The sequence below is a fragment of the Dermacentor albipictus genome, chromosome 5, assembly GCF_038994185.2.
Source record: "Dermacentor albipictus isolate Rhodes 1998 colony chromosome 5, USDA_Dalb.pri_finalv2, whole genome shotgun sequence".
NCBI classification, from domain to species: Eukaryota; Metazoa; Arthropoda; class Arachnida; order Ixodida; family Ixodidae; genus Dermacentor; species Dermacentor albipictus.
In genome coordinates this window covers 34,414,567-34,441,549 of record NC_091825.1, presented here as the reverse complement: position 1 = coordinate 34,441,549, position 26,983 = coordinate 34,414,567, and the positions used below count along the sequence as shown (strand labels likewise).

General features: G+C 48.9%; 1 protein-coding gene across 1 annotated transcript in view; it reads left to right on the top strand.

Moving 5' to 3' along the window:
- Nucleotides 1-26,983, top strand: part of LOC135908108 (sodium-coupled monocarboxylate transporter 2-like) — a 121,354-nt gene that overhangs the window by 50,716 nt on the left and 43,655 nt on the right. Inside the window, exon 8 of the mRNA XM_070539547.1 lies at nucleotides 21,724-21,827. Coding sequence (XP_070395648.1) covers nucleotides 21,724-21,827 — 104 coding nt within the window. The remainder of the gene's footprint in view (nucleotides 1-21,723; nucleotides 21,828-26,983) is intronic.

Sequence of the window (26,983 nt, the reverse complement as noted above, 5' to 3'; positions counted from 1 at the left end):
GCATTATTTTCTCTCTCTCTCTCTCTCTACGCATTTACGCACGAAAGTAACTGGAATGCCCACGTATTTCGTCTTCCACTTTGGGAAATAATATCTCGGAACAGCTGTGACCCTGGAAATTCATTTGAAGTGGATACGACCTACAAACTTAAAGTCTAAGATGAATCACTTGCAATATGGGCCGACAAGTAGTTATGAAATTGATTAGTAGTGTCTGTAACTGGGCAGCCCGGCCGACAATTGCACTGGCAGAAAACACCGACCGTATGGTTTGAGACGAAAAATTTGAAAAATCTTGGAATGACGGTAGTGACGGTGAGAAGGAACTTCGACGGAATTGACACGCTATTCGACATGTTAGGTTTGTTTTGTAATGATGAAGCGTTCTAAAAAGCACGAGATTAACTTCTCACAAAAAGCTGCTGTACAAACGGGTGTGCAGAGCAGCACCTCATTTCCGGTATGAAAGGAAACGTCGAGATGAATGCTGTGTTAACACCGCTTGTGTTCTTGTTGGTTGGTTTCTGTGTTGTGTCGAACACGTTGTCGGCATTCATGAAGTCATCCGGCAAGCTTTTGAGACACACACGCCAATGAGCTAGTAGCGACGTTGAAGAGTGAGGCGTCAAGGTTAAATTTCGGTGCAGGTGCGCATACGGAGTAGAAAGGAGAGTACCCAGTAGAGGCTGGTTGGACTGCGGTGTATAAGCAAGCGTCACTAATGAAAGAGGTGCGCCATAGCTTTTTTATCTGCTTCTATACAGATCAATAACATATCAGCTATAGTGCGATGGAATCGCTCTGTCTAGCCATTTGTCTTTGAGCGGTAAGATTACATTTTCTGTTTTAGTGTGTGGAAGGTTCTGAGTACTTTGAAGGTTGTTGAGGCAGCCATATCAAGGCTGCCATATTCGAGACCTTCACCATGGAGCAACGAGTACACGGGAAACGGAGGGGCTCAATTTTTCGTTTTTCATGACAATATAAACCCAATGGACAATGAAGGCGAGGAAACCATTGGAGAAATTGACTCCTGTATAAATTGAAAACGTAGAAAATATTAAAAAATCACCGCCCAAGCGCTCCGTACAGATAGTTACCCAGCGAAGCTGAAACGTGTGACCCCGGTGTTTATCACTAGGTTAATCCGGACGCTTCGTTAAACGACGGCTTAGTAGGCTGCTGGATCCTCAGTACACAGGTACCACTTGTGCTCGGCTGCAGGAGTCGGTTCTTGTACACGTGCTGCAGCATCGGCGCGGCGCAAACGAGCTCGTTCCAGGTTCTGTTCGTGGCGTTGCTGATTAAAAGCTGTGCTCGTCAGAAGTACGTATGACGCATAGCCTACCGATTTCGGAGTCGGAGAGAAACTGCTGCACGCGCCCGCGGCTGCGACGGAGAGCAGCACTGTCACTACCTCCGCAGCTAAACCAACACCACCTAGATAGCGCAAGGTCGCGCAGCCAATCGCGCGCTTCTTATTTTTTTCGGGCATGCGCATGGGATTGCGCCGGAGTTGTTTTCAGCGTACAGGCAATGGACGGATGAATCGGCTAGTCAAATACAGCTTCACTGTAAAAGAAGGATACTCTACGAAAAGGTAACTTGCCGCTGGTGGGAGCGGAGCCCACAACCTCCGCATTACGCGAGGGTTGCACTACCGAATCCGCCCAATAACTAGGGCATTTATGTTTACTAGGTTTAGCGGGGGTGTTAACCAGCAACACTCAAGGCCATGGCAGGCGGATGTGGCACATAATTTTGTGCCCGATGGCGTCACACAACGCGTGAACCTATAAAAGCAGTCACGTAACTTAAGAACACTCGCATGCTATCTAATGACATCAAGGCTGCCATGTTACGTGGCGGCATCGCGCAAAGAAAAATACATTCTACATCCGCCCACCATGGCTCTGGATGGCGCTGGCTAACAACGTAGAGGTACAACCATAGTGTTTCTTACAATTATTGGAAGGAACTCTGACATTGCGATCGCTCAGCCACATGGGAATAGTGGGTAGTACGTGGACTTATCTGATATTCGTGTTCGGGGCTTCAGACGTTCTTGTGGCTTGATTTATTACGCTTTACCTGGGCCTGAATTGGGCTACATTTCAAAGCAGTTGATAATTTTGAATGCGGACGACGATACAATTCTGCAAGCATGCATAACCGCTGGTAAATACAGTCGTACAGCTTGTCCATGCGTCTGTGGCATAGTAGTTTAAATATTGGGCTTCTCTGCTTGAGGTCCTGAGGTCGAATGCTTCTGTTGGATAATTTTTGTAATATTTCGGTAATTATGTATAACGCAGTAGTATCATATATATAGCCCTATTACAATGTCGCGAAGCCGTAGTAAAGGCAGGAGGAGGAAGTTTAGGCAAATCCATGTAATACCCATCATTGCCATGCTGACTGACCTATCCTGCTTGCAGCTCCCGTAGACACCAGCGCCACAGTTCCGCCTAGTAATTGTACGAAGCACTATGGATGTAAACCGCCTAACGTGGACAAGATGGAGCCGCGCCCTAATAGCTACATTCAGCAAACGTCCTATGCGTACGGCAACAATTTTATGCGGATCAGATTTCGTCAGTGAGAGCACCATAGGGATATATAGGTAGCAGCATACATCAATGACCAGTTACGGCATCTGGATGCTTGCGGCCATTCCTAGGTCTCTCAGTGTACGTAGCAGTGTGTACGCGACGGCCTCTGCAATCAATCGATTATGATTCCATCGTATCTTTGCTGGCAGCGGGCACTATGCCTCAGACCTTCTTGTGCAAGGTGGCGTACGTGCAAAACGCCAACAGTTAGCATCCAGTATACCGAACGTCTGTGCCTTGTGCAGCCAATGGCGCCATGCGGCGACATCCTTCCTTCGGACATCTGAAGCATGGCTGCAAGAGCTCTCCACAATATTCACGATAGCGCCTCCACCATTAGGTAGGCAAGTTCCTTTTATCAGCATCGATGTCAATGGTATCGGAAATTTCTTGGCCCTTTTGGGTACCAGAGGGGATCGCACAGTGTTGCTACGACGACAAGCTTCACTTAGACTGCAGCCGTGAATGGAATCTCCCTCTTAAAGGCTAGACGGCGGCACACTGCCGGCAGGCATCGTAGACACGCAGATCCGCACTGATGCGGGAAGAAGTAAACTGCAAGGAGTTGCTGTCCCAGAGGACCTGCCTGCCGACATGACTCTGGGAGCTTATTACCGGCTGTGAGACGACCAGCAGCTCATAATTTAATGTGGCAATGTAAGGCACCCTTCGCCGGCTACCCATTCTCAGACTGAGGACAGTACGCCGTCTACTCTCACTAGACGTGATCCATTCGCCACGGACAAGCGGCGAAAGCAAGTTACATTCAATAGCTGCTCAATTCACAGTGACTGAATGCTCGAACGATGAGCTTTCTCGACGGTAGACGCTACGTTGTGTTTTTGAACGCCACGCTCCGCTCTTTGAACGCCACGCCGCTTTCTTTGCCGAGATTACAGAGCAGCTCCGCGAAACCCACTTGCTCCTCCCCCACATTCATACTGCTAAGCACTCACAAGTGTATGTTCTGTTGCGGCACAATGCTGAAAAAGACTGTGCTGGGATTGAGGAACACGTGTAAAAAAAATGCTAGCCACCGGAGTCATCCGACCATCTTGTGCCACACGTGCAGTCCTCATTCGCAAAAAGAAGGACAACATGCGGTTTTGCTTTGACCACAAAAAGCTCAATAATCATACCAACGCGACACGCATTCACTGCCTCGCATCGATATGACGCGGGATTCAAATATATTTTTGTCATTTTATTTACGTGCGGCGTATTGTTGAATCGAGGTTGCCGAAGAAGTAAGTGCGTTCCGTGCTACTTCAGGATTGTGCAAGTTCTACCGTGCCCCTTTCGGATTAAGTAAGGCTCCGAGTACCTTCCTGCGGGATATGAACACCTCACTCAGCTCTCTTAAAGTGAAAGCCTAGGTCATATATTTTGGAAGCTATCTTAGTCGCAAGTACAAGTGAAGAACGTCTTTAAATCTTGCATGGCGTTTTGTAAAAAGTTTTCTGCTGCAGCATTCAGGTTGAAACGAGAGAAATGTCAGTTCATCCGGTATTCGTTCTCTTACCTTGATTACATTATCTCCGAGCACGGCGTCCAGCAACTTCCCGAGAATTGGTAGCCAAATACTCCAGGTCAAGTGGTCTAAAGCAGGTGCAGTCATTTTCGTTCATCGCTTCGTATTTGAGACAGTTTGTAGGAAATTTTACGACTGCGTCTATTTTCACGGATCTACTCAAAAAAGGAGCAATGCCTGAATGAGGCTTATCCCTGAAAAAAAGCTTTTAGAGACATCAAACACAAGGTGAATCCTTGCCTGTTGCTCATCCACTTCTCTACAATGGGCCGTTGAGATTCATTCTGATGCCAGCCGGGCCGCGCTGCACCAGCCGTACTGGTGCAGTGCGGCACTAATGTAGGCAAACATGGTGTCGCGTACGCCCGCCGTAAACTTTCAAATGCAGAGCGACATTACCACCTAAACTAACTGTAATGCTTGGTTGCGGCTTGGAGTATCGGACACAAGTTCAGACACTACCTTGTTGAACGAAAGTTTACGATTGTGAGAGCCACACAGATATGACTTGATATATTGCGAAACAAAAGCAAAAACAGAAGTTCACTCTGTACATTATAAGGTTACAAGATATAACTGCAGCGTGATACATCACCCTGGGGCTAGGTATCAATTTGTTGACGCTCTGTCGAGAATACCTACCGGGAATGATATGCCTAGGAACAGCGACGGTTGGATAGTGTTGTGGAGGTAGGACACAATTTCTAAATGTTCGTGTCAGTAAGGGCGGTATTGCATTGTCACTTAAGCAAGACCAAGCAAGAATAGCATTATTTATTATTCAATCTCCCCTCACTCCGTTCGCAAATTTTGTGTGCTGTTCACGGCACCCACAAGGGAAAATAGATTGGTCCACAAGTCACTATAGCAATGTAGAAGAACGCTTTTGGTGGTCGAAAATAAAGAGTTGTGTCGGCTTGTATTTCGTGAGATGCGAAATCTGACTACAGCAAATGAGGCTTCCAGGGTACAAAGCTTGACTGTTCAAACCTATTCCGCCTCCTGGGACTATATTCCAGGCGGTCGGTATAGCTCATGACGTTGCTTTACCAAGAACGGCAGCTGCCAATTGCTACGTCTTGGTCGACGTTGCCTACATGTCAAAATACGTAGACGTTGCTGCCGTACTAGGTGTTGTTGCCAGACATGTGATTAAATTCTTAGAGATCAGGTTTAATGGCGACACAGACTTCCAAAAAAACTTATATCTGATCTGGCAGGCGCTTTCTGTTACCGCGAACTCCGAACGTACTTCCATCGCCTAGGGGTAGAGCATCGACTAACCTTCCGCAGGCTAATAGCTGACGGAAAGAACGAATCAAAGAATCTAAGCCCGAATGGTTCCATACTGCAGAAATGCCGACTGGCACACACATCTCAGGGCGGCCGCTTATGCAGTCAACACTTCCCGGCCTCCACGCGCACAACAACATACGAGACTGTCTACAGAGAGTTTTGCAAGAGTACTAAGCTGGAACAAAAAACGAGGAAACGCTACTTGGATCACCGACATGGTGTGGCACCATGACATCAAGTCGGCGACGAGGTTTGGATAAAGAAAGCGGCACAGACGCTCGGTCAAAAAGTCTGTAAAAACTGAAGGGCCCTTCACCATCACCGAACACGTCGGTGACAACTCTTGGCTTGTATGCAACGCAGACAACGAAGTCGATCTCGACAGACCACGAAAGAACCACTTCGTTATTCACGCCTCGCGACTTAGGAAGAGAATTCGTCTCCCCACAGCATGAGAGGACAGTGATGTGTGCTGTGATTCTCACCTGTCTACCATGCAGTGTGAGTGACTGTAAAGTGTAAAGAAAGAAGGAGAAGGACGTAACTGAGTAGGAACATGTAGAAAGAAAGAACTGGAGGCACAATTAAACGAGGTGCTCAAGAGGCCAGGCAGGTTTCCTCCTCTGTTGTAATATATATATATATATATATATATATATATATATATATATATATATATATATATTGCGATGAGGTTTATTCTCGTTCACGACGTTGTGGAACGCTAGGCAAAACAAGGCACTGCAAGGGCTGTCCGAAGCACGGGGTCGCTCGAGATCACGGCACGGCCCTTCGTCTTCCTCTTCAGACGGCACATACACAGGGGCGCGTCTGCTTCATTACAATGCCCCGGGAGCTAAGCGTAGCCATCCTGGCGACTCAGGGCGCGGAGAAGATGAGCGGGTCGTAGTACGGTTTCAGGCGGTTGACATGTACTGTCTCTCGCCCACGACGACGCAGGTCTGGTGACACGGTGAGCGGCTCGACGATGTAGTTGACCGGTGAAGTGGCCTCGATTATACGGTATGGACCGTGATAACGCGCCAGGAGTTTGGAAGAAAGGCCAGGAATGTTGGCTGGTATCCAAAGCCACGCAAGTGAACCAGGAACAAAGTTGGGCGGTGGTTGATGAGCACGGTCATGTCTTGTCTTTTGACGTTCTTGAGTCTCACTAGTCAGGGCACGTGCCAGCTGACGGCAATCTTCAGCATATTTGGCGACTTCGGAAAGCGGAGTATACTCTGTAGCGTCAGGTTGGTACGGCAGTATGGTGTCCAAAGGGCATGATGGCTCACGGCCATACACAAGGAAAAAGGGGGAAAAGCCGGTGGTCGCTTGCGTTGCGGTGTTGTACGCGAACGTAACAAAGGGGAGTACGGTGTCCCAGTTGGAGTGGTCGGATGAAATATACATCCGCAACATGTCGCCAAGTGTGCGATTGAAGCGCTCGGTAAGACCGTTGGTTTGGGGATGGTACGCGGTCGATTTGCGATGAATTATCCTGCACTCAGCGAGGAGGGCTTGGATGCCCTCCGACAGGAAGACACGGCCCCTATCACTCAGTAATTCTCGGGGAGCACCGTGGCGAAGGACAAAATTGCGAAGGATGAAAAAACCAACGTCACGGGCGGTCGCTGCTGGCAGTGCTGCAGTCTCAGCGTAGCGAGTAAGGTGATCTTCGCCGACAATAATCCACCGATTTCCACGCCCGCTGCATGGAAACGGGCCGTAGAGGTCGATGCCGACGCGGTCGAACGGACGAGACGGGCATGGCAGCGGCTGCAACGGTCCTGTGAAACGCTGTGTAGGTGTTTTGCTTTGTTGGCATGTAGTGCAAGACTGAATGTACTTTTGCACAAAGTTGTACATGCCTCTCCAATAATAGCGCTGACGCAACCTTGTGTAAGTTTTGACGACGCCGGCATGAGCGCTTAGGGGGTCAGCGTGAAAAGACGCGCAGACGTCAGAGCGCATATGACGAGGTATAGCGAGGAGCCATTTGCGTCCGTCGGGCATGTAGTTTCGGCGATATAGAATGTTGTCCCGCACTGAGAAGTGGGTTGCTTGGCGACGCAGTGCTCATGTCGAAGGGACATCAGACGGAGCAGCAAGGTAGTCGAGTAACATTGCAAGGGATGGGTCCTTGCGCTGCTCTGTGAGCATGTCAGGGATGGTGAACGGTGACAGGGTGGACGAGGAAGCTGACAACGACGCCAAATCAGGCGTCAGTGGGGAGCGAGAGAGCGCATCAGCGTCGGAGTGCTTGCGACCAGAGCGGTACATGACGCGGATGTCGTACTCTTGCAAGCGAAGCGCCCAACGTCCCAAGCGTCCAGACGGGTCTTTCAAGGAAGAAAGCCAACAAAGGGCATGGTGGTCAGTAACAACGGCGAAAGAACGGCCGTAAAGGTATGGGCGAAACTTGCTTAATGCCCAGATGATCGCTAGACACTCCTTTTCTGTGACGGAGTAATTTAATTCTGCTTTCTTTAGAGTACGGCTCGCATAAGCGACGACGTATTCATCATAGCCAGCTTTCCGTTGCGCTAAGACCGCGCCAAGGCCAACTCCGCTGGCGTCAGTATGGACTTCCGTGGGAGCATCAGGGTCGTAGTGGCGAAGAATCGGTGGTGAGGTCAACAAGTGGCGCAATTGCTGAAATGCTGCATCACATTCAGGTGACCATGCTGCTATGCCGTTACTGGCGGAAAGTAAACTTGTCAAAGGCGCCATGATGGATGCGAAATTGCGTACGAAGCGACGAAAATAAGAACATAAGCCAATAAAACTTCGGAGGGTTTTGATAGACGTGGGCCTTTGGAACTCTGCAACAGCGCGGAGCTTGTCTGGATCCGGGAGGACGCCGTCTTTTGAGATAACGTGACCCAATATGGTTAGCTTGCTTGCAGCAAAGCGGCACTTTTTGAGGTTAAGCTGTAGACCGGCAGAGGCGAGACAGGTCAGAATGTCATGCAGGCGAGCGAGGTGCGTCGGAAAATCGGTTGAGAAGACGACGATGTCGTCGAGGTAACATAAACAGGTCTTCCATTTGTGGCCACGAAGGATGGTGTCGATCATACGCTCAAAAGTAGCAGGCGCGTTGCACAACCCGAAGGGCATGACGTTAAATTCGTAGAGGCCATCGGGTGTAACGAATGCGGTTTTCGGACGGTCAGGCTTGGCCATGGGAACTTGCCAGTACCCGGAGCGCAGATCCAAGGAACTGAAGTATTCTGCGCCTTGTAAACAGTCGAGAGCGTCATCGATTCGAGGCAGAGGATAAACGTCTTTCCTCGTTATCTTGTTTAGGCGTCTGTAGTCGACACAAAAGCGAATGGAGCCATCTTTTTTCCTCACCAATACGACAAGTGAAGACCAAGGACTTTGAGAGGGACGGATGACGTTACGTTGAAGCATGTCGTCCACGTGCTCCGTGATGATTCGGCGCTCTTCGGCGGAGACACGATACGGGCGCTGTCGCAAGGGGGAGTGGGAACCAGTGTCGATGATGTGAGAAACACCGGTGGCACGGCCCAGTGACGTCTGATGACAGTCGAAAGAAGAGACAAACTTGTGAAGGAGAGCGAGAAGTTGGTGGCGATGAGAGGGGGAAAGTGCAGGGTCGATGGCCTTGTCAAAACCCACTGAAGGTGATGAGCCGGAGACCGAAGCGATGGCGTCAAGGTGACGGAGGGAGGCGGCAGGAACATCGTAGTCGTCGACGTAGTCGACCGCTTGAAAGTATCCTACCGTCTCTCCACGCAGTAGGCTGATCGGGTACTGGTAGTAGTTGGTGACCAGCATCACAGTTGAGCCAGAGGTTACAGTAAGCACGGCAAACGGAAGAACAATGCCCTTGCGTTGAGCAAACACATCGGACGGCGTGAACACTACGGTGGCGTCAGATGCGGAATCAGACGACAAGACAACAGCCATCGACGACTCAGGAGGTACGGTTGTGTCGGCATCAACAGAGTTTGTCGGCAAAGTGAGGAGAGCTGGTCGGCAGTGATTCACATAGTGGTAAAAGCGACACTTCTGCACGTGAACAGTCAATGACAGCATGATGACGTGACAGGAAATCCCAACCAATGATGAGGTCGTGAGAGCACGATGGTAGCACGAAACACTCGATTATGTACAGAACGTCGTTGATGACGACACGGGCCGTGCATACAGCTGAAGGGTGGATTCGCTGCGCGCTGGCAGTGGCGAGCACCAGGCCAGAGCGAGCTGTAGTCACTTTTCGTAGCTTGCGGCAAAGGCCCTCGTGAATGACGGAAACGGCTGCTCCGGTATCGACTAGTGCCACTGCTGGTACTCCCTCTACAAAAACGGTAATTACATTTTGCGGCGAAGATTGAGGTCTTGAGAAAATCGACGTATTTGCAGTTCTTGCCTCAGGAACTGCAGCAGTCAGTTTCCCTCTTCAGTGGGAACTCGACGACGCAGGGGCGAAATCGAACGCCGACGAGGGGAAGGGGAACGCCGAGTTTCCAACCGGCGATCAGTGTCGAGACGTCGCGGTGATAATGGAGGCGTGGCGGCGTATTGTGGTGCGTAGCGGGGCCTGTCAAAGCTGGTACACGCAGTTGAGGCGCGGCGGCGACAGAAGCGTGCCACATGGCCAGCAATGCCGCAGGCGAAGCAGATAGGCCGGTTGTCTTGAGTGCGCCACGTCTCGGTGGGACGAAAAAAGTGTGGTGACGGTCGGGCAACTTGAAATGAAGCCGGATTCATGGGCGATGGAAAGGAAGCGGTCTGCGCAGGTGGCCGTGCAACCACGGCTGCATAACTGAGCGGCAGCGACGTAGGGTGGTTGGCAAAGTTAGTATGGGCCAGCGGCACACTCATAGGGTTGGGTGGGGGGGTTGTAGGAGCTGCAGGAAGCGCTTCAGATATGTGATTTCGGATGGCTTCCTGCAGCGTTGGAGGCAAAGCTGCCGTAGGTGCGTCACTGTGAGGCAGCAGCGAGAGCTGCCTGGCCACCTCTACACGGATAAAATCTTTGATATGCTGCGAGAGGGTCGAGTTGGTGAATTCGGTAGAAACCGCGATGCTGGAGACGGAATCGGCGTGCTGGATGTTCTGGCGGGCGATGGAACGTTGGCGGCGCAGCTCGTCAAAGCTCTGGCAGAGGTTAATGAGGACGGATACGCTAGTTGGGCCTTTGGCCAGCAACATCAGCAATGCGCTGTCCTCGATGCCCTTGAGGATGTGTTTGATCTTGTCATCCTCTGACATGCTGGGATTGACCCGCTTGCACAAATCGAGAACATCCTCGATGTAGCTGGGGAATGTTTCTCCAGGCTGCTGTGCGCGCTGGCGTAGACGCTGTTCAGCGCGTAGCGTACGCACAGCTGGGCGATCAAACACTTCTGCAAACAGAGTCTTAAAGGCGGACCAGCTTGTAAAGTCTGATTCGTGGTTGAAGAACCAAAGTTTGGCTACGTCGGCGAGGTAGAACGGCACGTTGGTCAGCTTAGACTGGTCATCCCATCGGTTATGGGCACTTACACGTTCGTACGATGAGAGCCAGTCTTCCACGTCGTGTTCGGCGGTCCCACTGAAAATGGGTGGGTCGCGCTGACGAGGGACGCCGGCGCAGATGACAGTGGCAGCCGGTGGAGCGGGCAACGAGGTGGCGGGATCAGGCATAGTGCAAGGCGATCTTGTTGGCAGGGTTCGAGTGCGGAGCTCCAGGACGAGGCGAAGGATCTCAGCAACCTCCACCAAATGCGATGAGGTTTATTCTCGTTCACGACGTTGTGGAACGCTAGGCAAAACAAGGCACTGCAAGGGCTGTCCGAAGCACGGGGTCGCTCGAGATCACGGCACGGCCCTTCGTCTTCCTCTTCAGACGGCACATACACAGGGGCGCGTCTGCTTCATTACAATATATATATATATATATATATATATATATATATATATATATATATATATATATATATATATATATATATATATATATATATATATTCGTGAAGAAGCGAGACGGAACACCGTTCCCTCTCAGAGCTTGTTTTACTCTTCTTCCTCATCGCGTCCCACTTACCGCTCCTTCATGTTCAAGCGCGCTTCCCCTTTCTTACATTCGGCCTCACTGCGAATACACAGAAGAAAGCGCATCATGGTCACTTGTTTTTAGCCGCGACACGTCCAGGACGAAAGTTAGATTTCTCGTCTCGTCTAGGCTTACTATACGAGGCCGGCAGAGTGGCCACGTGTTCTCTGCGAGGCGATCGGTTATTACGAAGGCCGTTTCGAAGTTAACACGAAAGATTCGGTTGGGACATTGAGCACGTTGCTCTAACTGTGCTCCCTTGTTCCACGCCCGTGGAAGTCAAAAGTCATAGTGATCTCCTTGTGTACGACCGCTATTTTTCTTCAACATTTCATCGCTCCGGAATCGATGACACCGTAACTTAGAATCTGGGAGTTGGCTCAGGTTTTCTGAGATCAGTTTTAACTTGTTGCTCTGAGTAGGATCGTGTACAAAATATTGGCTCAGTCTCAGCTTGTTCCCGTGTAGCAGTTTGCACGACAGACACATGTCTCAAGGGGTGACGTAGTGACGGATGTCACTTTAATTTTCGGCCACCAAAATTGCTGCTGCACCACACAGAGCGTGGCTTGTTGACCGATGTGTCCCTATATTGAGTCGAGTAGGTGCTGTTCGAAACGCCGGAGCCCCGAGAGCGAGGGATTACGATAAGGTCACTTTCCTCTGTACTTCTGCCAGTATTTACGGAAGAAATACTAACTTTCATGAACAAATTTAGACTGCTCGCATTCTTCGTCACGGCGCGCCAAAAATAACAGCAAGTCCATGTCTTCTCGTTTGACTTTGGACACCCTTTCTTTGGAGAATACGTTCTGTCACCCGCTATTTTGTTACATGTGGCCATTATTCGAGTACTGTGGCCTAGCTTTGGCGTTATGATTTACACCTTCAACGTGATGCCAGTTACAATCCTCACCGAAGGCTTCAGCGGCATGGTTGACATCTTCAGGGTGGAGCGCAGTTAGAATGCTTACCTTTCGGGCTCTTAGTTGAAGTCGGGATGGCTAAGTTGCATATGCCCCTGTGAAATGGTGAGCACGACCTCATTGTCGAGCAAATAGTCGTTCCACAAGATAACGTTAGCAGGAAGGTTCTCGAAGACTGACATGGCGGGGATGAGCCTGCTGCCAGCATCTGTCCGTATCGTTAAGTTAAGTAACATGCCGACTGGTAGAACCCTGTCTCTATTGAGTGCGATGTGGTTTGTGACCAAGCTTGAAGTCAGGATAGAGCATGACGTAGATGTATTGCGGACCGTTGAGCGCCTGTGTCCACAAGAGCAGAAAGGTCGCCGATGCCAGTGACGTGAACTTGTTGCAAGGCAAACCAGTCCTTTCAGGGTTGTAGCGAACGCCCGCAGTCCGTGTAGCTAAGAGGGGGACTGTCACAGTAGGAGCTGGCGAGTCCCGCGTGATCATCTTGCGATCGTGTGCCGTCACAGCGGCAGTAATACAGCGACTTACGTTGTATGACTGCGGGCTGCGGGCTGCGGGCATTCGGACTGCGGGCATTCGGTACTCCGAATGCCCGCAGCCATGCGGTCTAGTGGAGCTGCCACCCCCCGTCACCGGGAAAGAGGGGGAAGAAAACGCTCACCGCACTGGCCTCGAGGAGCGTGACAGGCCCTTTGGCGGCGCGCTTTTCTTGTTCCTGCCAGCGTAACAGGTCCGGAAGCACTGCTGGCGGCCACGCGAACTGAAGCACTATTCGGTTTCGGTGGCGGATCTCAGGCGGGACCGCAGGCACGGCCGCCAGTATGAACCGTTGGTTGCCGGAGTCGTTCTCAGGTCTCCAGGCGCCTCGGACGGTTGCCCGAGCGGACCGTTAGCCGCTCATAGTTGGGGCTGCCCGGGTGTGCGATCGAGACAGACCGGTAGCCGACTCAATCGCTTCTGGAGCCGGTCCCACCAGGTCGTCGCCATAACGTGATTGTACTGCCGAGCCATCCAATTCCGAACCAAAACGCGCGCGTTCCGCCCGCTGAGCACCACCATGCCCTCTTCCTTTTCTTCCTGGTCCTCTTGCCCTGCCAAACGCCCTATTCGTCACAAACGTACAGGATGGCGCGGAACACCGCATGTGAAAGAGATGGGGCGGTTATCCGGAGTACACCAGGTGGCTCGGTTTACCGAAGGCAACGATTCCACGTTTTGACAGGTAGAGAACGGAGAGTCGACTGGGTTTATTCAAAAGTAAAAGCTAGTTTGCCGATTGGCAGTGGTGGTGTCCCAGTTGGACAGCCGCTTTAGTTCGAGTAGGAGGCACTGACCCCCAAGGCGGAGACAAAGAAGTGACGGACGGTCGCTACAGTGGCTCCCCCCTAGAATTGCCGAGACTTAGGTGTGAATGGCGGAAGCAATAAATATTTAATGTTCAAGATAGGGTTGTTTCACGCCATCGCACGACAATGTCTCTTCTTTACCGCGAACGCCAAGCTTCAAGGTTTTCTCTGAACGCCAAACCACACAAAAGGGGCCTTCATAGGAAGAAGTCCATGGTGGCTAAACAAAGTCGCGTCACAGAAAGACGTGTGTGGTTGTGTCCATTGCCGGGAAACTAAAAACAGGCTGCCCACTGGCGATACGTGGGTGGTTAGGTCGAAGCTGGTCGAACCAGGAATGTAGCCTCTCTAAGTGCGGCACAGTCGCTGGCAGAGTGCCTTGCTGGGTGCCGAAAAACTGGCCTGGAACGCGGATAGCTGACCGGTAGAGCATCTCGGCTGCACTGACTCCGAGGTCGTCCTTGGTTGTTGTTCGTAACACCAGTAGTACTAAGGGTAGCCTTTCTACTCAGTGCTGTCTGTCGAGCGTGGCGGTCAATGACGCCTTTAATTATCGGTGAATGCGCTCGACCAGGCCCTTGATCAGTAGGTGGTAAGTAGTGGTGTTATGAAGGCGCGTGCCGAGCAGTCTCGTCAGGGTAGAAAAAAAGCGAACTTTCGAATCGTCGGCCTCGGTCAGTAGTTAGGCAAAAAGAAAGCAACCGTACCACGACACCTACGTAGCAACAAATGCTTCCACCACTGTTTTGGCCGTGATGTTTTTAGAGGCGTCGCCTCAGGTCACCTTGAGTACCGGTTGCCATACCTGAGGAGGAACCTGAAACCTTGGCAGGGCGGAAGAGGCCCCACCAAGTCTAAATGCACCTAATCGAAACGGCTTATGGTGGTCGAAACGGCTGCACCAGCGAACGCGTGTGCCGGTCCCTTTCACGGCTTGACAGGCTTGGCAGTTTGTTGCCCAGCTTCCACCATCTGTTGATCCATGGCCAGACGAAGTGGTCTGTGATAAGCCTCTGTGTGTGTCTGATGATGAGAGGGCGTAGCCCGTGCAGTGAATCGTACATTGGCCGCCGAAATTGTTGCGGCGCGAACAGGCGAGGAGGTGCCTGCGACGTGTCACACGTGGCCGACGTTGTGTAGGAAAACAGCATTTCCGCAAGCTGGGGTGATGAGCCTTTTCCCGCACTTTGCGCAGCGCAGGGTCGTTTAGCTGGGTGGAGGCTAGGGCTTGGGAATCCAGAAGGCCAGCAGGCACAGCGCCATTCTATGACAAACTGCCTGCTTTTCGGTCCCAGAGATATCACGAATATGAGTAGAAAATTCCGAGATAATGGTAAATTGCCGAGGCTTGCGTTCTGAGGACGAGGAACTGTTGTTCTTAAACACGAAGGTTAACGGCTTGTGGTCGGTCAGAATGCGAACCCTGCAGCCTTCAAGAAAAAGCGGAAATGCTTGACAGCGCAACAGAGGGCGAACATCTCCTTCCGGAAGGTGCTGTAGAGAGCTTCTATAGGTTTGAGGCGCTTTGAGAAGAAGCCCAGCGGCTTCCAGTGTGAGCCATCGTGCTGCTGCAGTACATCGCCCGCTGCCGTGGCGGACGCGTCTACCATGAGGCGAACTGGTGCATCGGGCAGAGGAGGAATCAGCAAATCTGCAATCGCCAACCGCATTTTAGCTTCCTCGAAGGAGTGTTGGTGCTCCGAAGAACAGTAGAAGGTAGGCGTTCTTTCTTTGAGTCGCGACGCTGCAGGTCGGTAAGTGGCTGAAGAACTAGCGCACAGAATGGTATGAAGCGAAATTTGAGCCCCAGAGACTCGCGCAACTTTCGGAAGGAGGTTGGGAAAGGGAAGTCCTCGATGGCCCGCACCCGTGCTTTGAGTGGCTTGATGCCTTGGGGTGAAAAGGGATGACCGAGAAAATCCAGAGCTTCAACTCCGAAAATTCTTTTCTGGTGCTTTAGGACCAGGCCGTGTTCATCCAGTCGCTCGAATAAAAGGCGAAGGTGCTCTTTGTGCACGTTGTCTGTGCGACTTGCAAAGAATATGTGGGGAAAGGGATATTGATTCGGAGTAGTGACGGCATTCAAAGCTCTGTAATCACCACAAGGCCGCCAGTCGTCACTGTCCTGGTTAGGAACTAGGTGGAGAGCTGAAGACCAATTACTGGAGGTAATCTCAACTGGACACCGCTTTATATGACATCGTTTTATGTGTATATTTCAATGCATAACTTGGGGCGCTATAAAGTAAAGCTATTCCAAACTTTTCTATTCCAATTCTACAGTCAGCCCTCTGCGATTGGTCAAAAATTCTTTGGACCAACCCAACATCGCCTGTTTGTGGGTTTGGTCGATAACTGTGATAGCTCCCCATCTGTTATGACGTGTACAAACTTACTATGCATGATTGGGTCGAACAAAAGAAAAATAGTCATTTCTGATTCGAGGCCTTTTTGCCATTAGCCCTCGACAATTCGTCAAAAGTTTTCGGACTGTACCCACTTCACCTGCCTGTCACGCGACATCACAAAACCGCGAAAACTCATCGGGTCAAAGTGGCATGCACGCATTTAGGGTGCATTAATATGCAGAAGAAAAGTGAAATTTTTTGATGAATAGTCGCAGGCTGCCCCGTTCCGAATGAAATAAAAGATGGCTGCCACCGATCGCTCAGGCACTGGCTACTCACACCTGCCTAGAGTATGGATATATTTGCATAAAATAAAACCTTTTACGTGGCCGTGTAACGTTATGGAGCACTTTCGGCACGCGTATGACCTCCCTCTGCAAATATTCTTTGCTAAGGATCCATTTTAGCGGCATTCTTAACCTTCTGTTGCATACGGCCATGATTTTTGACCAGCCACCGCAAGCTAAGTAAGGAAAAGCGGACCAATCCTAGACACCGGCTCCACCCTCTTCATCCGGTTATCGATTTTCGGTGCACCGACTCGTACCCATCGACTCCCTCTCCACTTGAGCGCACTGTTCGCCTCTTCTCAGCCAATTAGATAATACAAGCTAATCAGTGTAGGCGATGTTATTCGTTTTAAAGCAAACAAAAGCGACTTCCTATAATAAAGGAGAGTGTTTGATTGGTCTGTTTAGACAACACCGCCCGATGTTTGCGTCGGCGATTGCGCAAATTTGATATCAGGAGATTGGAATAAATACATATTGGGATAGGTTTACATTATAAGGCACTTGGTCTTAACCGGTGGGAATCAGTGTGCTAACTTTATGGCATAGCTCGTCAACTTAGTTCTCGTTATTTATTCTTATTGGTACCTAAACATATACCACGAGGCATTTGATTTTTTTCATTATCATTTATTCAAATTATCAAACTTAATAAGAGGTACAAAATGAAAGTTGTACAGGCCTACGCCCTGTTGCATCTGGGTTGCAAGCCCTAAGGGTAGCGTTGGCCTGGCGGCCTGGGGCACAACTGGAAGCATCCGAAGGTCTTGTCAAAGCGTGAGTCGACTGCTAAGAGAACAACTTGTTTATTCTAGCATCGCAAAAGAGCGGCCGGTCAGCTCAACTGAAGTGGAGAGACGGGAGAGCACGTTACTCGACAGAAGAAATCGGAGCCTCTCTTGGCGTCCGGTGGCAGCTGCTTTTATAGTCTCGGGGTCGAGGGCAAGAAAGAACGCCTAGGGATGGGGCTCACGTGACGGCGCCTGACGGACACGTTGAGACGAGTAGTGGTGCATTCGCCGGGCCGGCGCCGGTCAGACCTCCTCGCTTCACAGTTGGGGAGCCCCTCTCCCCGGCTGCCGCGCTTTGACAAGCGTGGGCACCAACATATACACACACAAACACACACACACACACACACGAAGACACATGGCATTGAAACATGCCTGGACGCGCTTGGCAGGAAGTGTTGCGGCAGCGCTGAACGGGCCAAAATGTCCGCCGCTTTGAACGAAGCCTCGGCGTCCGTTGCATCCGCGCCGGCTATACCGCGCGTCGTGGGCGAAACGTAACAGCCCCTACATCCAGTCATGATGACCAGGAAGTCGAAAGCTTCTATGAAGACGTGGAATCGGCGATGGGTAAAGTCAAAACAAAATACACTATACTGATCGGCGACTTCAATGCCAAGGTAGGCAAGAAGCAGGCTGGAGACAAGGCAGTGGGGGAATATGGAATAGGCACTAGGAATAGCAGGGGAGAGTTATTAGTAGAGTTTGCGGAACAGAATGATATGCGGATAATGAATACCTTTTTCCGCCAGCGGGATAGCCGAATATGGATGTGGAGGAGCCCGAACGGCGACACTAGAAATGAAATAAACTTCATACTTTGCGCTAACCCTGGTATCATGCAAGATGAGGACGTGCTCAGCAAGGTGATCTGCAGTGACCATAGGATGGTAAGAACTCGAATTAGCCTAGACCTGAGGCGGGAACGGAAGAAACTGGTACATAAGAAGCCGATCAATGAGTTAGCGGTAAGAGAGAAATTAGAGCAATTTCAGATTAACCTACAGAACAGGTATTCGGCTTTAACTCAGGAAGAGGACCTTAGTGTTGAAGCAATGAACAACAATCTTGTGGGCATCATTAAGGAGTGTGCAATAGAAGTCGGTGGTAACTCTGCTAGACAGAATACCAGCAAGCTATCGCAGGAGACGAAAAATCTGATCAAGAAACGTCAATGTATGAAAGCCTCTAAGCCTACAGCAAGAATAGAACTGGCAGAACTTTCGAAGGTAATCAACAAGCGTAAAACAGCTGACATAAGGAAGTACAATATGGATAGAATTGAACATGCACTCAGGAACGGAGGAAGCCTAAAAGTAGTGAAGAAGAAACGAGGAATTCGCAAGAATCAGATGTATGCGTTAAGAGACAAAGCCGGCAATATCATTACTAATATGGATGAGATAGTACAAGTGGCTGAGGAGTTCTATGGAGATTTATGCAGTGCCAGTGCCACCGATGACGATAATGAAAGAGAAAATAGTCTAGAGGAATTCGAAATCCCACAGGTAACGCCGGAAGAAGTAAAGAAAGCCTTGGGAAGGCAGCTGGGGAGGATCAGGTCACAGCAGATTTACTGAAGGATGGTGGGCAGATTGTTCTAGAGAATCTGGCCACCCTGTATACGCAATGCCTCATAACGTCGAGCGTACCGGAATCTTGGAAAAACGCTAACATAATCCTAATGCATAAGGAAGGGGACGCCAAAGACTTGAAAAATTATAGACCGATCAGCTTACTGTCCGTTGCCTACAAAGTATTTACTAAGGTAATCGCAAATAGAATCAGGAACACGTTAGACTTCTGTCAAGCAAAGGACCAGGCAGGATTCCGTAAAGGCTACTCAACAATAGATCATAGTCACACTATCAATCAGGTGATAGAGAAATGTGCGGAATATAACCAACCCTTATATATAGCTTTCATTGATTACGAGAAAGCACTTGATTCTGTCGAAACCTCAGCAGTCATGGAGGCATTACGGAATCAGCGTGTAGACGAGCCATATGTAAAAATACTGAAAAATATCTATAGCGGCTCCACAGCCACCGTAGTCCTCCATAAAGAAAGCAACAAAATCCCAATAAAGAAAGGCGTCAGGCAGTGAGATACGATCTCTCCAATGCTATTCACAGCGTGTTTACAGGAGGTATTCAGAGGCCTGGATTGGGAAGAAATGGGGATAAAAGGTAATGGAGAATACCTTAGTAACTTGCGATTCGCTGATGATATTGCCTTGCTTAGTAACTCAGGGGACCAACTACAATGCATGCTCACTGACCTGGAGAGGCAAAGCAGAAGAGTGGGTCTAGAAATTAATCTGCAGAAAACGAAAGTAATGTTTAACAGTCTCGGAAGAGAACAGCAGTTTACAATAGGCAGCGAGGCATTGGAAGTCGTAAGGGAATACATCTACTTAGGGCAGGTAGTGACTGCGGATCCGGATCATGAGACAGAAATAATCAGAAGAATAAGAATGGGCTGGGGTGCGTTTGGCAGGCATTCTCAGATCATGAACAGCAGGTTGCCATTATCCCTCAAGAGAAAAGTGTATAATAGCTGTGTCTTACCAGTACTCACCTACGGGGCAGATACCTGGAGGCTTACGAAAAGGGTTCTACTCAAATTGAGGACGACGCAACGAGCTATGGAAAGAAGAATGATAGTTGTAACGTTAAGGGATAAGAAAAGAGCAGATTGGGTGAGGGAACAAACGCGAGTTAATGACATCTTAGTTGAAATGAAGAAAAAGAAATGGGCATGGGCAGGACATGTAATGAGGAGGGAAGATAACCGATGGTCATTAAGGGTTACGGACTGGATTCCAAGGGAAGGGAAGCGTAGCAGGGGACGGCAGAAAGTTAGGTGGGCGGATGAGATTAAGAAATTTGCAGGGACGGCATGGCCACAATTAGTACATGACCGGGGTTGTTGGAGAAATATGGGAGAGGCCTTTGCCCTGCAGTGGGCGTAACCAGGCTGATGATGATGATGATGATGATGATGATGATGATGATGTGCACTGACCAAAGGTACATTTTTCTACTGAGACTACTGTTATTAATATGTCGTGCGACTGTCAGGGGTAGACCGCACTAGAGTACTGCACGGGCTGTTTTTTTTAGGCCTGGGCCCGGCCCGAGCCCGACTTAGTAGTCTCAAACCTGATCCGTACCTGGCCCAGGCCCGAAAGATTGGGGCTCGGCCCGACCCGGCCCGGCTCGGTCCGTTAGCCCTTGAGCGTAATCAACGCATGGCCCGGGTCTCGGTAATTGTGACGACACAGTCCGCGGCACAGGACATTTTCTAGGGATTGGTCTGACTGTGTCAGGACTTGGTCTGGTGTTCTTGCTGATAAATGAACAGGTGAAATGGAAAGAAAGGTTATATATTCAACCCATTATAGTCGTGCGTTAGCGTATGATATGGAAGCCTGTGCTACACGTGCCAAATAGTTGAGCCGTCCTCCAGCGTGCCCAATGTTGGAGGTCATGCGATGAAAAGATATCTAGAGGGTGAGCGAGGGTAGGGGGCAAAGTGAGCGCGCGCTAGAGGAAGGAGGAAGAGGCAAGCGCGTTTCTCCTCCTCGGCCGTAGCACAGGCTTTGCATCGCTGTCCAAGTGGCTGAGCCTACTCTAGATTCTGTGGGGAACTAGCAACACTGAATCCCATTGTATGGGGCGGCGAAGAGGACAAGCCTCCTCCTTACCTGATGGCCTCTACCTTATCTGAAGCATGGGAGGTGGGGCTGCGCAGTTCTAGCCTGGACAGCAAACTCCCGGCCATACAAGGAGCTGAAGAGGTCACCATGAAACATCGACTGATGACCATCTGCCCCGCCTGACGAAAGCACGCCTAATTACCTAACCTAACAACGCTGCCGAAATAACGTTTTTCCTACACATAGTAAGTAGTTTTCAAGAGACACCGATAGAGTACGTGGCCTATTACGGTCCTGATGGAGACCCGGGCTTATTACGGGCCTGACCAAGACCAGGGCCCGACCCAAGCGTGAAGCTCCTTGGCCCGAGCATGGCCCGGGCCCGAAATGGAGAGCTTACCTGACCCGGCCCGCGCTCATGCGGTGCTCTACATCGGACATACCTTTTTCGAATCGCGATGTATCGCCCACTAATTTCCCGGAATAAAAGAGCATGCTACTAAATTTGGCCCACTTGTTTACACAAGAACTCGGGAAAGAGTTAAGAACCCTGTCTAAGAATCCCCGTGCTCGTAGATGTCTGGCACGGCTAGTATACCGCTTGAGTAGTGATGTGGTCTGCCATTTATAAGTATGTCCATCGAGGCCTAGTTACCATTTATGAGCTGTAGGTTGGTAAGATTGTAGGTATAGAGGTGACTGTAATAAAGAAATAAATGTTTCTATGAATGGGCTGTTTATCTTTTGAACACCTCACATTGCGAATGAGCATGAAATATTTTGCAGGTCCAACGACACCTTCATTCTTTTCCGCCTATCGTATTTGTGGAATAGTTTCTTCGTTATATTTGTCACCATTTCAATAGGAGTGCTCGTAAGCGCCATCACAGGTAAGTGATTCACACGATCCCAATCTTGCATTTGTTGTAGCTTAGTTTCATACTGAGTTGTGAATCCACAGGTCCAAGCGAGTGTTAGCGTTGTTTCTACGAAGTATCACGTTCTCATCACTCCAGGTTTCCCTTGCTGATTAAAAAGTAAGACATTCGCATTTTTGATAAGATGTACTGCAAATTAGGTTTGGCGTTGTTATAAGTTTTAAGCTTACACTCTTGAAAAGAAGAATGAACCTAATCAATGTAATAAATATCGCTCTAAAAGCTGATTCACGTACCGCCAATTTTGTATGAGCGCGTGAAAGCGTACGTATCGTCTATGACAGTAAGCACGGAACATGAGGAGCCAGAGAACATGCGTTCACAAATAGGCAGAAGTACCCTAGTAGTAGCGGCACCGAAAATTTCCCATGAAAGAAATTCCGCAACGGTAAACCAAGCTACAGGGGTGCAACTACAGGGGTGTTATCACGCAATATTATTCCAATCTCCTTCTATTTAATTTCATTCTTTACCCCCTACGATTCATCAAAAATATTTGGGGCCTCGCCTACTTCACCTGTATGTCACGAGACGTCATGAAAACAGCGACAACTCCCCACTTTAAAGGGGCGTGTGCACATTTATTACGCATGATTAGGTCAAAGAAAAAAAATATTTGTTTCGATGATTGTCTGCTTCCGACTGACGAGTAGCCTCCCGCGATTGGGAAAAAGTTTTCGGGCAACATCTAATTCACCTGTCGGTCATTCGACATCACAAAACTGTGGAAACTGACGCATCAAAGAGCCGTTCACACATTAAAGGTAACATTAATATTCCGACGAAAACTGAACTTCTTTTTCTTAGGCGTAACCGTAGACTGCCCCATTTTGAAATTAATAGAAGATTGCTGTCCATTAATTGGCTGTACTCGAAGCTGCATGCGAGAATTTCTTTGGCCGTAATATATTCTTGTGTGGAAATATAACTTTGGTGATCCTTTTCAGCAAGTACCTCGACATCTCTGTTCCAAATATTCTTAACTGAGAATCTGTTTTGGCGCCGTTTTTTAAAGTCCCATTGCAGGCTGCAAATATCGTTGAGCTACAGCAGGCTATGCCAGGGGAAGCAGACCAATCAGAGACGCCGTATCCACTCTCCTTACCCTGTTATCTAATTTAAACGCGCTAGGTCTGCCTCGCTGAAACCTACTCCTTTTCCTCGCGCTTCTCGCTTCTCGTCAGAGAATTAGATAAATACCAGTCGTGGTAGGCAATGCTATTCGCTTTGAAACGAAACAAGTCACCTACTATAAAATGGAAGAGTGTTTAAGTGGGCGTTTGAAACAACCTTTTGTTTCACCGCCCGTGCTTGCGTCGGTGGTTACGTGTACATTTGACATAAGTAGGTTGAAATAAATCAAAAATGGGATATCCTGGCATTACAGCGCCAGAATTGTGGCGTACACTTTTCTGTAACATGTTTCACAAAGGCTCATCTGCCATGCAGCGCTGAACATACCTTTGCAAGCTACCGGTACCCATGTCATGATGTAACTCAGTCGATAATTTTGCGACATTATTGCAGTTACGATAATGGGTCGCAGAAGGCTGAGTAGATTCAGATTAATAAAGCCATCTTCCAGCCAGTATCCCAGACGCATTCACAAATAAATAAATAAATGTATAAATAAATAAGTGAATAAATAAATAAATAAATAAATCGAAGACAAAGAGATCATCGTAATGTTTAAAAGTTCCGTGAATGTCGCCGCCCAAACACTCTACAGAGCTTCAAATGTGAGTCTTTGAAATGAAACTTGTGAATTTACTACTCACAGCCAATACACGCTATGGCCAGGCGCGTGTGAATCATCGCATGCAAAGATATCAATTTTATTCTTAACATATCTAACTAGAAATTTTACTTGGATCAATTAGGAAAGTAGTAGGCTAGAAGTGTACATGAAAAAGAAATTAACTTCCCTGTGCGGAACCTGTATTTCCCGTCATTTGATAAGCAAAGACAGTGATAAAAATTATAGTCACATTTTACCAACAATGATCGCTGTGCAAATGAACATGCAGAAACAGACGTCTGCGCACTAAACATGCTTCCATCATTTTGAGTTTTTGCCGTGATATGCACTCTCCTGGACGGGCTTGAACGGTCTCAATAACTATTCCTCCCCCCGCCCCCTGGTAGCTCGGCCTAAGGGTTAAAATTAAAATTCCCATTGTTCAATTGAAATAATTCGGCTGGCCGCTATGCTAAAAACGTCGATAAAGCAATTTTACGGTCGTTGAGGCTGTTATTAGCAGACGTACGGTGCCTTATATGCACGGCTTATAGCGCTCAGCGCAGCACAGCAAGAAAACATAATAATAAATGTTAAAGAAAGAAAGATAACTGGAAGAAAGCAAATCAATTGAAATGTTCCCCCACTTGGGGACGTGTTTTGGCGGTTTTGAACAACTCCAAATATTTCCACACCTTGATTTTTATTGACGGCCTAAATAAAGTAAGCCCTGAGCGCCTTGTTTTATTTTGATAGCTAAATCTGTTGATAAATGTCAAGAAAACAATAAAACGTCATGTAGCGGCAGTAAATGCTTCGTGCAGAAGGACGCCGAAGAACGCAGCAGCAAATTGTAAACGTGAGTCATCAAGTTTTGCAACACGTTGTGCGATTCTGTAGATGCTTATGTAGCGAACGAAAGTGTCGGCATTGGTATCTGCGAATGGCAGTCGATATGCGCAGGCGCTGTCCCCATAAGCACTTCTGGATGCACTGTTCTTCACAGGGATTTGATACGCTGTCTGCGTAGAGAAAGAAATTCTGTTAGTGCGAGGACATGCGATCGTCCTAGGACGCGAAATGTGGCTGAGGTGCAGAACTTGTGACGTGAGATCAACCGTCAACGCTGGCACCTTTACCGCGTATCAGTATTCGAAAGGAATGCTGGGATTTTAGGCGCCGAAGTCGCAATCTGATTATGAAGCACGTCGTATTGGAGGGCTTCGAATTAATTTGGGCTACCTAGGGTTCTTTAAAAGGCGCTAAATCCACGGTGCGCCGTCTTTCTCCCATTTCACCGCTATCTAAGTGCGACCACCGTTGCCGGGCTTGGATCTCGCGATCTCGTGCTTAGCAGCGCAGCATCCTAGCTATGAAACCACTACGGTTGGTGTAGCAGTGTTTGGGGTCGCAGTGCCGAAACACGACCATATTGTGAAGAGCATGCTCACTACAGAGCGCGAATTACGCCACCTGACGAAAGTTTTAGCAAAGTGGTTCGTGTAGTCAGCCACTACAATTATGTTCCCAAATGTGGCCATTGGGAATATGTAGACCGAGAAAGTTAATGGAACCTGCTTCAAAGGTCTTGATAGTTGGCCCATCATACATAGTTTTGCTTGGTTTTGCCGTGCGCGTGTTTCGAAGCTCATGCATGTCTACGAATTTTAAACATTGATCCTTGGGGCAGTTTGTGGAAATTCAACGCATTGCAACTGCGTGACTGAATGGGCCCGATTTTTTGGGAAATTGCATTTCAGAAGGTCGGCCGGGTATCAAAATGTTTTAACTAACCGCGCCGAAAGAATACAGCCTTCTAACAACATATGCATTGCAACTCTTATTCGTAATATTCATGCTGCGTGAAAGCAGTGCCTTGGTCAGGTACGAGCGGTGAAAGTACAGAGGATACGATGAAATCGTTTTGCAAGCTACTGGCAGAAGGCGCATTGCCTTGAAGAAGAGGCGCCAAATTTAAACCGTAAAGTGATTTATTACAGGTGGCGCTTGAATGGGAATGACAGAGGGAGTCTTTTTAAGTTTTGTTTGCACGCGCAGGTTTGTGAGCTGCAGCAGGGAAAGAGGGAGATTATGCGTGTTCTTCTCTTGAGCGTGCGTGCGTATGTTTGTGTGCGCGTATGTGTGTGTCCCCATATATATATTTGCTTGCACACTAATGCGTGTATGCAACTGTGAGCCTACATGCACATGCATGTGTGTATGCGTGTCTTTGCGTGGGCATGTCCGTGTGCATGCATGTTCGTGTGTACACGCGTGTTAGTGTATGTGTTTGTGCGTGCATGAGCCAGCTGTGTCTGCAGTTACGTGTGTGCTTGCATGGGTGCCTGTGAATGTGTGTAAACGAACGCGTATTCGTGTTCGTGTGAACATGCATGCATGCGTTTGCGTCGGTGTGTATGTGTGTGTTTGTGATAGAGCATTTCCTTGTTTGCACTTACTCTCGGATACAAATGGCATATACAGTTAATTCCGTGCATAAATCCACGAGACAACCACAAATGGCATTGGATTTATAGTAATATCGCTTTATGAAAGCGAAACCCCCGCTGTGTAGTGGTTAACCTTTGTTGTCTTCTTTCCTTTGATGGCAGCGCAATGTCATATCACTTCTGCGCCCCATGTTCGCTACTATATATAAAAAACATTTGGACGACGCCTAAGCTTCGCCATTAGGACTGGAACACGGTAGAATTCAAAGATGCCTGACTGCTTCTTAGGTTTCCCGGCAACTGCAGCATATTTAACCGTAATGTTACCGACACGCTCGCAGCGAACACTATGCAAGAAGGTGGGCTTTCTGGTAGAAGCGCGGCCTCTTGCATGGGCCACGATGCGGTGGAGGCGAGCGTCATTTGGAAGTGTTCTAAGGAAGCGGGAGCGCCGATTCCTGGACTCCCAGATATTTACGCACCGGCGTATGCAAATGGCGGACGCCGTCTCCGGTATATGCATTATAGAAACGCTCGAAAAGGGGTCTGAGTTTTCGTGTAACAGAATTATGTTTTCTCGTATATTCAAATTACAATCCGAGAACTGTGGGGTCTGTAGGTCGTGTGCAAGTCGTAGTTCAGAATTTTTACGCCTAGTTTAGCTTCAGAAATTAAATTAGTTCAGTCAATTCATTGCGTGTTGCAGTCGTAAACAAAACGTCGCTGCACCAGTCCGATGTGGCGCGCATCATATCACAAAAGCCACCCGTTTGAAAATCTTTGTTTGTTTGTTTAATATGAAAAACTGCTGGGAAACACATGCTCGCAGTAAGAAAGAAAAATGTTCAGAGTTCAAGTAGATCCCCAATGTTCACAGAGGATAACTGTTCTGATCCGAGTACATGCATATTGTTACGGAA